This window comes from Oryzias latipes, chromosome 21 (genome assembly GCF_002234675.1).
Source record: "Oryzias latipes chromosome 21, ASM223467v1".
Classification (NCBI taxonomy): domain Eukaryota; kingdom Metazoa; phylum Chordata; class Actinopteri; order Beloniformes; family Adrianichthyidae; genus Oryzias; species Oryzias latipes.
In genome coordinates this window covers 21,722,906-21,738,663 of record NC_019879.2, presented here as the reverse complement: position 1 = coordinate 21,738,663, position 15,758 = coordinate 21,722,906, and the positions used below count along the sequence as shown (strand labels likewise).

The window sequence follows — 15,758 nt, the reverse complement described above, 5'->3', positions numbered from 1 at the left end:
TCCTGATGACGTACCTGTGGAGGTATGGAAGTGCTTAGGAGAGACAGCAGTGGAATTTCTAACGAGGTTGTTCAATAGGATTTTAGAGAGTGAGAAGATGCCCGAGGAATGGAGGAGAAGCGTTCTGGTTCCGATCTTTAAGAACAAGGGTGACACGCAGAACTGCAGCAACTATAGAGGAATAAAGTTGATGAGCCACACAATGAAGCTGTGGGAAAGAGTAGTGGAAGCCAGGCTTAGGAAGAAGGTGGAGATTTGTGAGCAGCAGTATGGTTTCATGCCCCGTAAGAGCACCACTGATGCCATTTTTGCTTTGAGAATGTTGATGGAAAAGTACAGAGATGGTCAGAAGGAGCTGCATTGTGTGTTCGTAGATTTAGAGAAGGCGTATGACAGGGTGCCGAGGGAGGAGCTGTGGTACTGTATGAGATTGTCTGGAGTGGCAGAGAAGTATGTCAGAGTAGTTCAGGACATGTATGAGAGAAGTATGATGGTGGTGAGATGTGCTGTAGGTCAGACAGAGGAGTTCAAGGTGGAGGTGGGACTACACCAAGGATCAGCTTTGAGTCCTTTTTTGTTTGCTATGCTGATGGACAGGCTGACAGACGAGGTAAGACAGGAATCTCCCTGGACAATGATGTTTGCAGATGACATTGTAATTTGCAGTGAGAGTAGAGAGCAGGTGGAGGAACAGCTAGAGAGGTGGAGGTTTGCTCTGGAAAGAAGAGGCATGAAGGTCAGTCATAGTAAGACAGAATACATGTGTCTGAACGAGAGGGATCAAGGTAGAAGCGTTAGGTTACAGGGGGCTGAGGTGAAGAAGGTGCAGGAGTTTAAGTACTTGGGGTCAACAGTTCAGTGTGATGGGGAGTGTGGAAAAGAGGTGAAGAGGCGAGTGCAGGCAGGTTGGAGCGGGTGGAGGAAAGTGTCAGGAGTGTTGTGTGACAGAAGAGTGCCAGCAAGACTCAAAGGAAAGGTGTACAAGACAGTGGTGAGACCAGCTCTGCTCTATGGGTTAGAGACGGTAGCAGTGAGACAGAGACAAGAGGCTGAGATGGAGGTAGCGGAGATGAAGATGTTGAGGTTCTCTTTAGGAGTGACCAGGTTAGACAGGATAAGGAACGAGTACATCAGAGGGACGGTTCATGTTGCCTGTGTTAGGGACAAAGTCAGAGAAGCCAGACTGAGATGGTTTGGACATGTTCAGAGGAGGGATAGTGGATATATTGGTAGAAGGATGTTGGAGATGGAGCTGCCTGGCAGGAGGGCAAGAGGACGGCCAAAGAGGAGATACATGGATGTCTTAACAGAGGACATGAAGTTGGCTAATGTTAGGGTAGAAGATGTTCATGATAGAGTGAGGTGGAAAAGGATGATTCGCTGTGGCGACCCCTGATGGGAAAAGCCGAAAGAGAAAGAAGAAGACTTACTAAATATGATGTGAAAATAACTTTGGGTCATCTGCAGTTAATGGTTAATTGTGGGGGAAAAATATCTTATAGTCCTTTGGTGTTGGTGGACTTTTGGAGTCTTTTAAGTTTAATAACTAACTAAGTTGGAAAAGTAGAGGGGATTACTGTAAAAGAAATGTTCCTGCCGAACAATCCACTAGATGGCAGCATCTTCCCATATTGGCGATTCTGTCTTTTTATGTAGTGGATGCAGTAAAAGTAAGTGCTGTTCTCAGAAAACTTTTGTTTCTAAAACTCTTTAGTCTGAAATGGTATTTTCAACTTTAAATTGAGAACTTGTAAAAATTCAATTTCAACTTCAGCCCACACCTAAAATAACTTTTAACACGTTTCACTTGATAGAATTAAGGGTGTGTCATATTATTTTAACTTTAGCAATTAATGAAAACAATCTCTCTGTAGTAGTTTCTGGCAAAAAGGCATTAATTTAGGTTTTTGAAAAAAAAAAATATTAGGGGTGTAAAGATTCATTTTAATACCAGTTTGATTCATATAGTAATTTAATTTTGCCGAAATGATTCATAGTCAATATTCCTTGGATATCTTGCAAGATAATTAAGTGTAAATGTAATATGTGTGCAAACAAACAAGTAAACAAGAATTAATGACAAATCCATTCACATTTTAGTTTAAAAAAAGTTTGCCCATTGTTGATTTTCCAAATTAAAATACTACAAAAGATTATTGGAACATTCTACCACACGTCTTTGTAAAATTTACACAAATTGGACTGTAATGATGGCCTGATCATTTCACCACATGTCATCTGCTGTGATGCACTTGATCGTTTTTACCGTTTTTACCATACAGTAAAATAAACCGACCATGCCAACATTGGTTATTTTTGACATGTTTCATTTTGAAATAATTTTATTATGGTATAGGTCGATCTGTGATTACCAACTTGCCTCAGACAGATAAATCTGGTTGGATCATATGGAATATAAATAAATTCATCAATTATTTGTTATAACCCTACTAAAATTTTTCATTCTAAAGCTTTAATAGAAGCCAAGTTAATGGTTTTGGAAGAGAAATATGAAAGAAGTGATCAGTTTTTATTTGTGACATCCGGACTAAACAAAGTTCTTCCTCTTGAGGAAAAAACATGTGCCTAAGTACAGCAGATGCAGCAATAAAGTGCACCAGTTTGATGTTAGACATAACTTATTGCAGGGATTACATATTGGACAGTGTATTTGTGCTTTACCACACACACTTCCTTAAAACCAGCCTACGTGACAGAAGATTTCACTTCAAATTTGCTTTAATTGCTCTATTTAATTTTAAAGAGTTTTCTCAAGTTTCTATTATATCTCATGAGTCAATAACTATAACCGAGGACAAATATTTTGTAATATTTTTATTTGAGAATCTCAAAAGAAGACCAAATCGCAAAAATACATAAAAACAAAAAGTTTTATCTGTTAATTATGCAACTTCTAAACAATTTGTTAGCTGTAAACACAAAAGTCAAGGCAGATTATTTATGTTAAAACCTCATTGCAAGGTTAACGTTGTGATGGAATTAGTTTCCGGAGTGGTTAAGTGCTGTTTCCATTTAAATCTGAAGCTGTGCTGCGTCCTTTACCGAAGGCTTCAAGACACTCAGATCTGGCAGGAGGGAAGACACCCCCACGCAGTGCCATGGATCCTCAGGGTGGGCGGTGGGAGCGCTGAAACTCTGAATCTCCACTCCGTTTGCTGCCAACACTCCTAAAGAACGTATAAAAGAATACTTCAAGGTGAATTAAAAAAACCAAACACATTTGAGTTGATGTATCATAGGTTAACGTTTGTGAGGACGACAGTGTATTATTATGTATAAATGTGCTAACATGATGTTTAGTGTGATTTCATCTCAAAAGTGAAGAATCAGAAGATTTTTGCATAGAAATTGAGGTTTTAACCTGCTTCGACTACAGTTTTACAGTTATAAAGAAAGAAGAGACAAAGAAACTCTTTATAAGCAAACATCTTATGCTTTTACTCTAAGTTTTGCAGGGTTTGTGTTCGTACCAGCCATTGAAGACAGCAGTTGAGGACCACCAGAAGCCCTGAAGAACAGCAGATTTCCACAGAGAGCGATGGGTTGCCGGAACACGCTACCGTTCAGCTCCAGCAGGACAGGGACCCCTCCTTGAACTGATCCGCTGACTCTATAGCTGCAGCCGCCGGCAACTAGTTCCACCTTACACACACCGTCACCTTCAGATGCACCGTGGGTCTGACTCACCTGAAGAGGCAGTACACACATAGAAAGACTCAAATCAAAGAAAAATTGGTCTGTGATTGTCACATTGCGTTAAATGTACCTCAATTTCTTTCTGCTTGGACAGGCTGAGGACATTGATGAGGTTTGGGCGACATTCACAGTCCTGGCTGAGCAGGCCGACCAACACAGCTGACTTCATGTAACCAGTGCAGGACTTCATGCACTCGCCTGAGTTGTACAAAACATCTCAATCACTTTTTTTTTTGAAAAAGTCAGTGTAAGATTTCAAAGTAAAATGATCTATTTACTTGAAAAAAGACAAATTCTGGACTGAATCCAATTTTATGTTGTCTCCAAGTAATAAGACACAAGAAAGAACAAAGTTTTCCAACTACAAGTATATAGTTTCCCAACACAAAACAAGTTAGCGAAGCAGTTTCACCTTGAGATGTGATCTGAACTCGACTCAACGGCTTCTTGGCGGCACTGCAGGACTGAAGCAATGCTCCCAGAGATTCTCCCAGTTTGATGAGCAGGTGGGACTCCTGGGAGAACGTGCCAGCCAAAACTTGAGCATTGACCTTCACCATAACACAGAAGCAATGGCGTCAATTGCAAATCGCTGATCAGCTGCAGTTCAATCATATTTGAATGTAATTTGATGGAAAGACTTTTTTATTAACATTATGGCTTTTTAACCCTTATGCTGTGTTTGGGTCAAAATGTACCCGTTTTCAGACTTGAAAAAGGGGTACATTTTGACACAAACACGATATGAGTGTGAAGGCTCCTGACAGAACTCCAACTTACACAATTCCTTAAATTCGTGCAAGTTGAAACTTGATAGTGGAATATAAATTTCTGAATTTTATCAATAATAAATGCACAAGAGGTAAAGAGGGGGTGGACCCTGTCCTTTAGTCAAAATTAAGAGCCCTAACATAGAGACTCTGAGGAAACAAACTTGATTCTGCTGTGAACATGCTCAAAAACAAAGTTTGTTTTTCTAAAGTTCATTTAAACTTGAAGACATCTGGGAGGACTTACTGCTCCAACCAAGTTCTTGCCTTTCACCATGTCCACAATTTGCTGGGCTATGTCCTCCCCACAGCGAGCCTGAGCCTCCTTCGTACTGGCGCCCAAGTGCGGACAGCTGATGACATTGGGATGGTCCACCAGAGAACGGTTCTTAGGTGGCTCCTGTAAAAGATAGGTTTTGTTCATTAGTATTGCTGATGTACAAAAACAAAGCAGTTTTTCTGAAGTCGTCTGGGTTACATAAAGGACAAATGTTATGACTTTGACTTTTGAGTTAAATATCTTGCTTAATTGATAAATTCCCTATAAAAGAGTGTAAAAGTCAAAATCTCAAATGTTACAGTGATTTGAATACTCTGAAATGCAATTTTTAGCTTAATTTTCTTGATACATGTCCTCCATCATCAGTAAAAGAACATGTTAAAAGCACCAAAAACACCATTTTCATTAGTGGGTGTTAAAATATTACCTCATTGAAGACATCGAGCCCTGCTCCTCCACACTGTCCAGACTCCAAAGCTCTGAGAAGAGCAGCCTCATCAATGATGCCCCCTCTCGCACAGTTCACAACCTTCACTCCTTTCTTGCACTTAGCAAATGTGTTGTCATTGAGGAGACCTTGGAAAAAAGCCAGAGTAAATCCCAGGCTTTGTACAAACTACTAAAAAACTATACAGTGTCAATCCAGTGCCCTTGATTTTAAAAGACACCGTGTTCATTTTTTAATAGAATGTATGACGTCGCTGATTTCACAAAGTAAAAACCTAATAAGTACAAACAGTCTGTTTATGAATCCACTCTGTTCTAATGATGACAATTTGGATGATTTATAAAAGAAAATGAAAATACATTTTTTTCCACAAAAATTGTTCAAACGCAATGCATTGTAGTATATTTTTTACCAATCTAGTGAGCATCAATGAACACTGTTTTTTTAGAGAAATTTCTAGAGCATTTCTGTGTTTTGGAGTCGGACAGCCCAACAAAATGGCAAACGCACTTTATAGTGCACTATGTAGTGAGTAGTGAAGGAATTTGGTCACAACCACAGATACATCCCCACCAGCATCTATTCCCTGAGAAGAACAGCGCTCACCAACAGTGGAGGGCATGAGGGGAGTGTGGACAGTAATGTAGTCACACAGAGGCCATAGCTGCTCCAGCGACATCTGCTCCACCCCCCAGCTAGCTGACACCTCCAGTGGAGTAATAGGATCATAACCAACAGTCTGAAAAGAGAAAAAACCTGTTCATCTTAATATTACTCACAAGTCTCAGCGTGTTGTATTTCTACAACCCACCTTCATGCCAAAGGCTTGCATTCTCGTGGCAACTTCCTTCCCGATTCTTCCAAGTCCAACTATTCCTAGAACTTTGCCATACAGCTCTGAACCCATGAACTGCAGTGAAGGGAATAAAGCACCCAAAATCCAAACAATGAGAACCCAAGTGTCAGATGTGATTATTAACCAGCGGATGAACAGTGGAACCATCCATGCAACAGCAATTGCTTTATGAGCCGAAGCAAACGAAGGGCTAGATGGAAAGCCTCTGTTTACCTTTTTACGGTCCCAGTTCCCTTCTTTCATTGACATTACAGCTTGAGGCACATTCCTAAAATTAAACAAAAAAATTCTGATTAACAATCCCCTTGCTAATAGCAGGTCTGCTTACCGATGGTAGAAGAAAGGTACAGTTTGTACCTTGAAAGGCTCATCAGCAGTGCACATGTCAGCTCAGCGGCACTAATTGTGTTACCGCTTGGTGTGCTGGGAAAAAACAGTGGAAAGTTACACTGGGCCCTTCACGGTGACCAGAATCAGTATTTAAAACTGGGGACTCACTTCATGACAATGATGCCCTTATGGGTAGCAGCATTTACGTCCACATTATCCACACCGGTCCCAGCTCTCCCGATGATCTTGAGATTATGAGCGGCACTGATGATGTCAGCTGTTACTTTTGTTGCAGATCTGACCACAAGGCCATCATAGAGCTAAAATGTAAAGAAGTGATCAAAAGGCAGATGAACAAAACAGCTGTGATGTATAAAAATTTTACCCCACTTTATTATGAAATCCACTTAAATCCTGAATGCTGTTCAACAACATGACCATAACAAAAACTGTTTATAATTTATTTTGTGCCTAGGACTAACTTCTGATTAGCCGACTATAATGAAAATGGTGTTTTTGGTGTTTTTAACATGTTCTTGTGGCATTTTTCTGATGATGGAGGACATGTATAAAGATAATTCAGCGTAAAACTGCATTTCTGAGTATTTCTTTATTCAAATCACTGTGAATTTGGAGCAGATGCTGCTTAAAAGGGGCTTATTTGTGACGTCGAAATATGCAAGGTGGGATCACTATTAAAATAGCTTAAAAGATGATCAGAGGAGGTCTTTTAAAAATTTAGCTCTGTTATTTTTTGATTAACCACTAAAAATATAATTCTTGCAATCAGAACTTCAACTTATTGATCCTTTATATTGCATTTTTTTTAAAAGGAAGAAAAAAAAGTTACTTGTGCATTTGTGTTACCACTGTATTTTGTGGTTTAGGAGCATTAGCACAACACATGAAAAGTAGCACACTACAAATTAGCAACAGACAGAATATTATGTGTGCATAAAACATGAACGAGTAAGCTATCTTTGCTGTAATGCTCTACAGTAACTTGTGATTGAAGAACTTTTTCCTTCAAAGTCCCTCTCCGATCAGAAAATCAAAAAACCTGTGACATTTTCTAGGACATACTTTCTGCAGAGCTGTAGTAGTTCATTAGAAATTTGCTTCTGAGCTGTGGGCGGGACTGTTGGCTTGGGAGTAAGCCGGCCCCCTTCCAATCTGTTTACATGCTTTCCCACTAGTTTACAGCCCCTCCCACCCTCAACAAAAAATTACTGGTGCAAAAAATTAGCTAGCAATATTGGAGCTATCCAGCTGTACAGTTTTGAGCCAGATGCCAGCTCAGACCAGGAAAACAAAGACGTTCATGGATCTCTTTGTCTGCAAGTGGATGCATTAGAATAGATCGGAACAGGGGGCTTGTGGCTTGCCTTGGTAGCGTCTGCATCGCAAATCTTTTTCGCGATTGCCTGATTCACAATTATTTGAATAAAGAAAGACTCAGAAAATGCTATTTTAGGCTTAAATTTCTCAAAGTTTGTCCTCCATCATGAGAAAATGCAGCAAGAACATGTTAAAATGCCAAAAACACGATTTACATCAGAGTGGATCTTTAACTATAGATGTTCAATAAATTTACAGCTTTATAGTCTTCTACCTACATTTTAAACTGAAATCTTATAAATGGTGCCCATGACTTCAATTTGGCCCAAGGACTCAAATCATGACGAATCCGGCCCTGGGAATCAGCTCCAATAACAACAGTCATTCAGATGGAGCAAATAAAAAAATAATTGAAAAAAAGTTCAGCAACTTTTCTTTTCTTTTATTAGATTGGATGTAATCTGATAAATTTTACAGTTCAAGGACACAGCTGGTTCGACGGGGGTGCGCAGAGGAATGCGTCTAAAGAAAAGTCAAAGATGAGTTGCATCAGCCTCCCGCTCTCCTATAGGGCGGAACTGAGCTGAGATCATCTGGGTAATCGGACTCCACGTGCAAAATCCAGCAAGCATGTCTCTACATGCATCCATTAAAGCACGTTATCGAGATAAAGGACGTACGCGCAGGAATACGGTGCGTGAGAGAAAAGTGCCCCGATGCCCTCGGAGCCTCCACAACAAAAGACCCGCTCTTACCCCAATCTCTGCAATCAATTCCTCTTTCTTCATGTTCTGCTTCTCCGTCACTAGGATGCCGTTTTCCTCCAGGATCGCCCTGCAGCGGGGATCGACACTTTCACTGATTAGCACGGATTTGATGGAGGTCGGGGCCATCTTGGGATTTTTCTCTGTGGGGTTGCGGATGCGGGGCAGCCGGTTAGGAGAGTTGGTGAACTGATGATGATGATGATGATGGGTCCTCTTCAGAGTTCCTCCCCCAAAACCCCTAGTCTTTTGAAACGGCTTTCTCCAAGCTGAAAGCATGCGTGGTCCCGCCTCCCGCACATCACCCGTTCAGGCGTGACTGGAGATGAATTCGAAGAGTCACTCTTTAGAGCTCTGCCAGCAGAAAACCCACTGAAAAAAAGCACCTCTTTTTGCAAAATGAAGAACCAAAACAGCTGCGATGGTTATAGTTTTATGTAGGAACTCATGAACTAGCGCAATAGTTGTAACCCAAGTGGCTTTTAATTTAAAAAAGGGCAAAAAAATGTAGGAAATACAATGGATAAAGGAGTGAAAACTGTGTGTACTGCTAATTGCTGGAGAGATTCTATAATGTAAGCACTAATATTGAATAAATAACTTTATTGGTGCTGAATTAACTGAAGAAGATGGGGAAAAAACAAAAACAAACAAAGAAAATCTGGTCTAAATAGCAGAGGATGCTACAACTTCCAAAGGTGCCAGAATAACGACATAATGGTGAAACAGGTAGAAAAAAAAAACAATATTGTTTTAAAAATGTTATAGATAATCATAAAAAAATCTTAAATTGTTTGAAAAAAATCTAAAAGGAAATAAATGTGTAAAATTGAAATTGGAAAAACAAAAAACTCAATAGCAATAGTTGCTTATGATAATTATTTAGTTAGTAATGCAAAAGCCAGGGGTTATATAAGTTTGCCCCCTCCCATTCCCTTTCACGCAATCAATTCAACTACTTTGGTCAAACCTAATTGTTTCTTTGTGTGATGCAAAAGAGCTAATGATTAAGAGTAATAAAAAAATTTTTTTATGTGGATGTATGCACATTTTCCAATCAATTTTATGACTAATTATCCCATATTTGATATATTTCTGCATAGATTTCAGTTGTTTGTTTTGTTTTTTGCTTTCTTTTGCTTTGATATATACACTGTATATGCCACAAGTAACTTTTTAAAGTGTTGACAAAAATAAGAACTATAAAGCCAAAAATCTACAGAATCGATAAAAGTCCAAATTATCTTTTTTGCAGAAAGTATTCTATCTTTCTTTTTTCAATTTGAGAACAAAGTTTCAACAAGGAATTTGTATCTTAAAAGGGACCATAAACTGAAAGTGCAAGTACAAATCTCCAGAAAGGGCAAAAAATTGAGACAAAACTTAGCGCCTCGTTTTCTATTTTCCTCTTTTACAATATTTAATGAGGGATACATATCTTATTTAGTCACTGTACCTTTAATCATGTGGTTTAAGCATGTAGCATTTCAAATGATAGTCAAAGATTTGTTACTGTGTAACGCCAGAACGAAGAGAGAAACCAAATTAAAAAGTATACTTCTTCAATTTGTCCAGAAAATCAGATCATGTGACGCTAGATTTAAGACACTGTTGATCTCCTGACTCATTAAACAGCATATGACAGGCTGTGTAATCTAATGTTGGCCTATAGGTCATTCAGCATATGTCTAACCACATCAATATTAATACAGGGATTTTTTTTGAATTTATAAAGTTTATGACCAATTTACATTTTTTTCTCTTTTTTTTTCAGTCAAACATTTATTATGGATTGCATTATTTACTTTATTTTAAAAACAACTTTAAGAAATGACACAAGTATTTTCATAGTTACTATTGGCTTAATTTATGATAGGAAAATGTGTGCTGTGTTAAAGTTTATTGTTATTATGATGTGACTGAGATTAAATAAAATTGTAGTCTATTGAAATAGAATTGAAGTCAGGTTTAATTTTCAGCCAAAATAAATAAATAAATAAAAAGAACGAGTCAAAGGCTGGACTACCCTTGTTTTTCTAACCTAAGTAAATAGACTCCTGTTCAGTTTAAAATGAAATATGTGATAAATCACATTTAAATAAAATGATAGCTTTCTAAATTCAAATGCTCATTTATCTTTAAACACATACTTTTTCACAGAGGCTAGCAGGGGTTTGTGCTAAGGGAAGTGAAAATAGCATTTAAACTCACATGGTCTTCCATTCTGAGAACAGTGGGTAAAAATAGACTTTCTAGATGTAATGTTAAAAAGTTAACATGACAAATATGTGCAAATAAACTTTACAAAATGCATGTGCCAGACACACTAAAGGAACATCAGTAGACCTAAAATAAAACAATTGTGATTAGAAAATGTTACTTTCATGATAATGTCAGTATTATCCAGTATTATCATCATCAGTATCTACTGTTGCTTCATTCTTGGAAGGCATTTGGGGCTCACAGCTGTTATCAGGTGAGAGGTGGAGGACAGGTCACCCTGCAAAACTCTCTGAATCTGTCTACTACATCACGTGTGGTCTGCGTGACTGCTCCAGTTAGACATATTAACTAGCAACACACCAATGGCGCGCTGACTCTGAAGATGTGACGTCACGCGCTTTCTTTTACGTTGACTTTTTTAGAATTTGTAACTAAATTAAAGCTGAGAGAGTGTCATTTTCGTTCTCAATTCGCTTGTTAATGAACAAGGAAGAGTTTGTGATTGGTTCTCCCGTTGCCTAGATACAACACAACAGACCTGTTGCTAGAGTCGCCGCAGGAAAACGCTGATTGGCTGTTGAAGTTCGATGGGGTTTGCTGATTGGTTTTCAGAGGGGAGGCTGGGTCAGTTAGCAAAAAAAAAAAAAAAAAAAAAGATAACCAACTTTCTCTCCCTGAGCTCGTAAGTGTTCTCCGTTTAACTGTAAACTGAATATGTTTTAATAACTATTATCTAGTGTTATGCTAGAACCCACAGAAATAATCTTAGATAAAAAATGACGTCGTCGGTTAAGTGCGGCCGTGGAAGAGGCTTTACTAAAGATGGTGAGTGCTAGCAAACATATTTAAGGCTTTTTTGATAACGTTTTTACAGATACTAAATAAGATAATATATAAGATACCTTACGTATATCATATTCAAGGGATGATGCATAATGTTCATTATCAGAATTAATGGATGACGCAGAGGTGTAGCAAAAGTTTTCGTCAAATAACAAAGTCCACAAGTAGTATTGTTTCAGCACATCTTTACAAAAAATCCACCCTTATCTCTGATTTTTTTTACTAATAAAAAAAATATTTATAAACACGTATTCAGTCTATAAAAAAAGCAAAACAGAAAGAACGAACTTTTTAAATGTAATTGCCGTTTACCGTAATATTTAAAAGATACTGGCATGTCCATAGTGCAATTTGAAGGGCAGAGGTCTTTTCTACTGTGTTGCCGTTGATAAATTGGGAAATAACGTATGTCAACCAATATCCTGACTAATTTTTTCGTTGTTTCATTTACTCAGTGGCACGAGGAACATCCAGACTTATTGACCGGAACTTCTTTTTTAGGTTTCCATGATTACTTTTTAATGGACACCCTGCAGCCAATCAGAATCGAGTAATTGCCCACATCATAGCAAACAACAGTTGTTAGCCTTCTGTGCTGTTTAGATCACATTTGATCTTGTTTTGACAGTTATTACTGCCCAAAAAAATTGTATTTAAATCCATTATCATGTTTCTATTTAACCTTGTGAACATGAAGTGACAACGTTTTGCTAGAATCTATGCTACTTATTTTTGTTTTTATGCAAATTAAATAAGTAAATTTCTAAAATTATACAACCAAGAAGAATTTAAAACACCGGGGTGACTTTAAGGTGGGTTAATTACCCACCTAACCCTGATGGAGGGCATCAGAATATGTTGTGTTTACATGATTAGTTGAGCTATGTTATAAACATGGCTGTTAAATCCCACTGTGTGTCCAAAACAAAGGATTTAAATTTAGATGCCTGCTACAGAGATTCCATTTATTATGAAGGTTTTAAGATGTGTTGTTGTGATAAAAATTCTTTTCTTTGAAGGATCAGCAGAAGAGGGCAACATCCAGCCTCCAGATTTCAGAAAAGTCCCTGTCTTAGGGAGAGCCGACTGGCTCAGAATTACAGATGAAACAATTGGTGTCGATAAAGACCGCGAGCGCCTGAGAGAGGCAGCTAAACAAAGAGAGGCTCTGCACCTCCACTCTCAAGAGGTGGTGACAAAGTGGTCCAACACGGTTGCTGTGAGTACTGGTTTGCCTTTATAAAGTCATGTTATGAGAGACCTGAAAGTAAACTGTGTGTGCATTTGTCTCAGGGTCAACGGAAAAAGAAGTTGGAGGCAAAAAAGGTGCGAGAGCAGATAGAGGAGGAAAAAAGAAAACAGATGGATTTAGAGGAAGCCAACTATAGGGAAGAAAAGAGGAAAGAGGCTGTTCAAAAGGCAGAGCTTCAGCTTTATCATCAAACTGACAGGGTCAAAGGATTACACGTGAGTATATACTTGGTTTGTTAATGTCTTCCTTAAATCTTGATTCTAAGCAGCTATTGCCAACTTTGCAGAGAGCTCTGCTGCTCACAGAGGTGCTAAAGGAGAGAGAGGCTCAAATGGAACTGAAACAACAAACAAAAAGTGCCACTGAAAGGTGGGAAAAAGAGATTCTGGAGAAGATCATGACCAGAGAGGATGAGGCCATGAAGCAGCAGGAGGAGAAGACACTGAAAAAGAGGCGTGAAAGGATGGCTTTTGCTGAAGACCTGAAAAACCAGTGAGGCTTCTGTGATTTCTGATCAGTCCTTTATAGGGCAGTTAGAATACCCACTCTGATCATATTTTGGGATATTTTATAAACGGTCCCAGTGGGTATTAATATTACAACACAGTTGTCTCATCGGGCTTCACACCAATAATTGCATAAAACAAAATCCTTTATAAAATACAATAGCTGATTGCTAAAATAAACTAAACAGACTAAGCTAAACTAGGCATCCCTGCCCTTAGAACCTCCTTCTCGGTAAGGGAAAACTCTTAAAGAAACCTAACATAAACAAAAATCAACATAGTTTCTTTAGGGCAGCAGTAGTTCATTAGAATTTGCCTCTGAGTTGAGGGCAGGACTGTTGTAACCCTGCCCCCTTTCCCTTCCCCGTTGCTTTAAACTTAGAGCATGGAGCTTGTGGTCTGTGCACTTTTTGTATGTCACAAATGAGCTCTTTACAAATTCTTCACAACAATTCGAAATACTCAGAAATACAGTTTTGAGCTTAATTTTCTTCATATTTGTCCTCCATCATCAGATAAATGCCACAGGAACATGTTAAGAACACAAAAACACAATTTTCCTCAGAGTGGGTCTTTATAAGGCAATACGCTGAAATGATCCCATGGAGAAGGATTTGTGTGAGCTTTATGTATGATTTTTTTATCTAGAATGAAGGAAAATGAGTTGATTCGAGAGCAACAAGAGCAGAAGGAAAAGCAGAAGGACCAAGAGGAAATCCAGCGTCTTTTTGAACTTCAGCAGAGGGAGCAAAGAACTGCTGCAGAACAACAGGCGATGCACAAAAGAAACATCAAGCAAGCTTACATGGTTAGATTTTGATGGATCACATTATCAATTATTTGGATCTGTTTTTTTTTAAAATCACATCTATTTATAAAAACATGGGTATGTGTTTAGGAGGATCTCCAACAAAGGGAGCATCTGAGGAAAATAGAAGCACAAAAGCAGGAGATTGAGGAGGAGCAACGAAAACTTTTTCTCTCTGCCAAACAAAAAATGACAAAGTTACGCAAAGAGAAAGATAGAGAAATAATACGGTAAGAGTTTCCTAAGCGGTATGTGTCTTTTAGGTTCAAATTAATGATCATTTATGTGATGTGATTGTGGGTTTTTCCATTTTATTTTCCAGTGAGACTCAGCAGCACAGAGAAGGGATTTTGGACAAAGTGGTGGTCACACAGCAGGAACGAATGCTCCATGAGGAGCAGAGGACTGCTAAAGCTGCAGAAGAGATGGACGCAAGACGAGGACAACTTCAACAAGAGGAGGAGCAGAAGAAAGCTGCGATGTTGAAGTCGATCACCGAGCACAGAGAATTCATAGTAACTTGTGTTCACATGCATGGCATTTTGCTTGCCTTTGTCACAGCTGTAATGCGTAATGTCTTTTCAGAGTAGAGAAAATGAGATGAGAAAGAGAATCTCTGAGCAGGATTCCCTGGAGGAACACATGAAAAAGATGGAAGCTGACAGACTATTTGCTGAAATGAAGCAACAGGAGACAAAAAAAATAAGAGAAGAAAATGAGAAATTGAAGCAATTCCTCATCGCGCAAATGGTAATTGAAAAACAAATAACGTTTTACATTCATTCCAGTCTCCGGTTTTTATTATCTTTGAGTAAAACAATATTTGTTTCAAATACAGGCTGCAAGTCAAAGCAGGCATCAGCATGTGATGACAGAAGAGCGCAAGTTTGCTGAGAAAAATGTGCAACTCACGGCAGAGGAGGAAAAGCGTTTTCAGGAGTATTCACAGCAGGTTATTGACGCAGCAGCAGAGGCTAAGAAAATGCTTTTTCCACTTTACAAGGCTGCAAGGAAAGGAAACCCACCTGAGGACGGTCCCGCTTCCAGAGGAGTCCAGCCCACCTGCCTGGTTCAGGATGTGTCTGGGGCGGTGATGCCCAGAATCGTCACTCGTAAAACAGAAAAAATCAAGAAGCTACATGAGGCTGCAGACATCAATCAAGCAAAGAGGAGACTTGGATTTACGTGGCCTTAGATAAAACCTTTTTGACTGAGTAGTGGGGTTATTTTTTCCCTTGGATTGGTGTGTGTGAATCAACTCCTGAGGAAATGCTAGTAGCATTGAGGTTACGTCATTTTTCTGCTGTCGTTTCATCCATCCTTATTATACTAACCCCAGAGATGTTTGCCATTTGTTCTAGCTCTAAACTCATTAGTGGAAAGTGATCAGGGCACTGACACTATAAAATATCACATTTTAGTTCATCTGAAGCTTCTTCTGTTTTCAGTCGACTCCAAAACATAGATGTGTCAAGTTAGTTTAAAAAAATAAAAATGAGATTATTTCATTTGTGATTTGTCACTGCAGCACCTCCCTGTCAGATTTGAGCAAAAGACGAAAACATTTTCAGATTTAACTCTACATTCCTCAATGTTTGAGTCGTATTTTTGTGTCAGATTGAA

The 15,758-nt window shown here is 38.7% G+C and overlaps 2 protein-coding genes across 3 annotated transcripts; one reads left to right on the top strand and one right to left on the bottom strand.

Annotated features, from left to right (window-relative positions):
* Positions 1-2,820: 2,820 nt before the first annotated feature.
* Positions 2,821-8,857, bottom strand: phgdh (phosphoglycerate dehydrogenase). The gene is made up of 12 exons (XM_004081745.4): positions 8,495-8,857; positions 6,570-6,721; positions 6,429-6,494; positions 6,285-6,339; positions 6,027-6,125; positions 5,822-5,954; positions 5,195-5,343; positions 4,735-4,887; positions 4,130-4,268; positions 3,788-3,915; positions 3,492-3,708; positions 2,821-3,188 (listed from the first exon to the last, which is right to left on the bottom strand). The coding sequence occupies exons 1-12, from the start codon at positions 8,780-8,782 to the stop codon at positions 3,034-3,036; spliced, it is 1,734 nt and encodes a 577-aa protein (XP_004081793.2). The 5' UTR covers positions 8,783-8,857; the 3' UTR covers positions 2,821-3,033.
* Positions 8,858-11,232: 2,375 nt separating this feature from the next.
* Positions 11,233-15,643, top strand: ccdc173 (coiled-coil domain containing 173). Of its 2 annotated transcripts, none has more exons than XM_004081913.4 (9): positions 11,233-11,551; positions 12,589-12,788; positions 12,863-13,036; positions 13,108-13,313; positions 13,976-14,135; positions 14,226-14,365; positions 14,458-14,650; positions 14,721-14,885; positions 14,974-15,643. In XM_004081913.4, the coding sequence occupies exons 1-9, from the start codon at positions 11,503-11,505 to the stop codon at positions 15,328-15,330; spliced, it is 1,644 nt and encodes a 547-aa protein (XP_004081961.1). In that variant the 5' UTR covers positions 11,233-11,502; the 3' UTR covers positions 15,331-15,643. The 2 variants fall into 2 exon arrangements, with proteins under 2 accessions (XP_004081961.1, XP_023806592.1); XM_023950824.1 differs by having other exon boundaries at positions 11,389-11,408.
* Positions 15,644-15,758: the final 115 nt, after the last annotated feature.

What these genes read in the sequence shown, in the direction of transcription:
- phgdh (XM_004081745.4), bottom strand. Translation starts at nt 8,782, where the DNA reads ATGCTTTCAGCTTGGAGAAAGCCGTTTCAAAAGACTAGGGGTTTTGGG. An exon ending in AAGGGCATCATTGTCATGAA is followed by an intron (nt 6,495 to 6,569) that starts GTGAGTCCCCAG and finishes GTTTTTTCCCAG; the next exon opens with CACACCAAGCGGTAACACAA. An exon ending in GCAAGAACTTGGTTGGAGCA is followed by an intron (nt 4,269 to 4,734) that starts GTAAGTCCTCCC and finishes GTTATGGTGAAG; the next exon opens with GTCAATGCTCAAGTTTTGGC.
- ccdc173 (XM_004081913.4), top strand. Translation starts at nt 11,503, where the DNA reads ATGACGTCGTCGGTTAAGTGCGGCCGTGGAAGAGGCTTTACTAAAGAT. An exon ending in AGTGGTCCAACACGGTTGCT is followed by an intron (nt 12,789 to 12,862) that starts GTGAGTACTGGT and finishes CATTTGTCTCAG; the next exon opens with GGTCAACGGAAAAAGAAGTT. An exon ending in CCGAGCACAGAGAATTCATA is followed by an intron (nt 14,651 to 14,720) that starts GTAACTTGTGTT and finishes ATGTCTTTTCAG; the next exon opens with AGTAGAGAAAATGAGATGAG.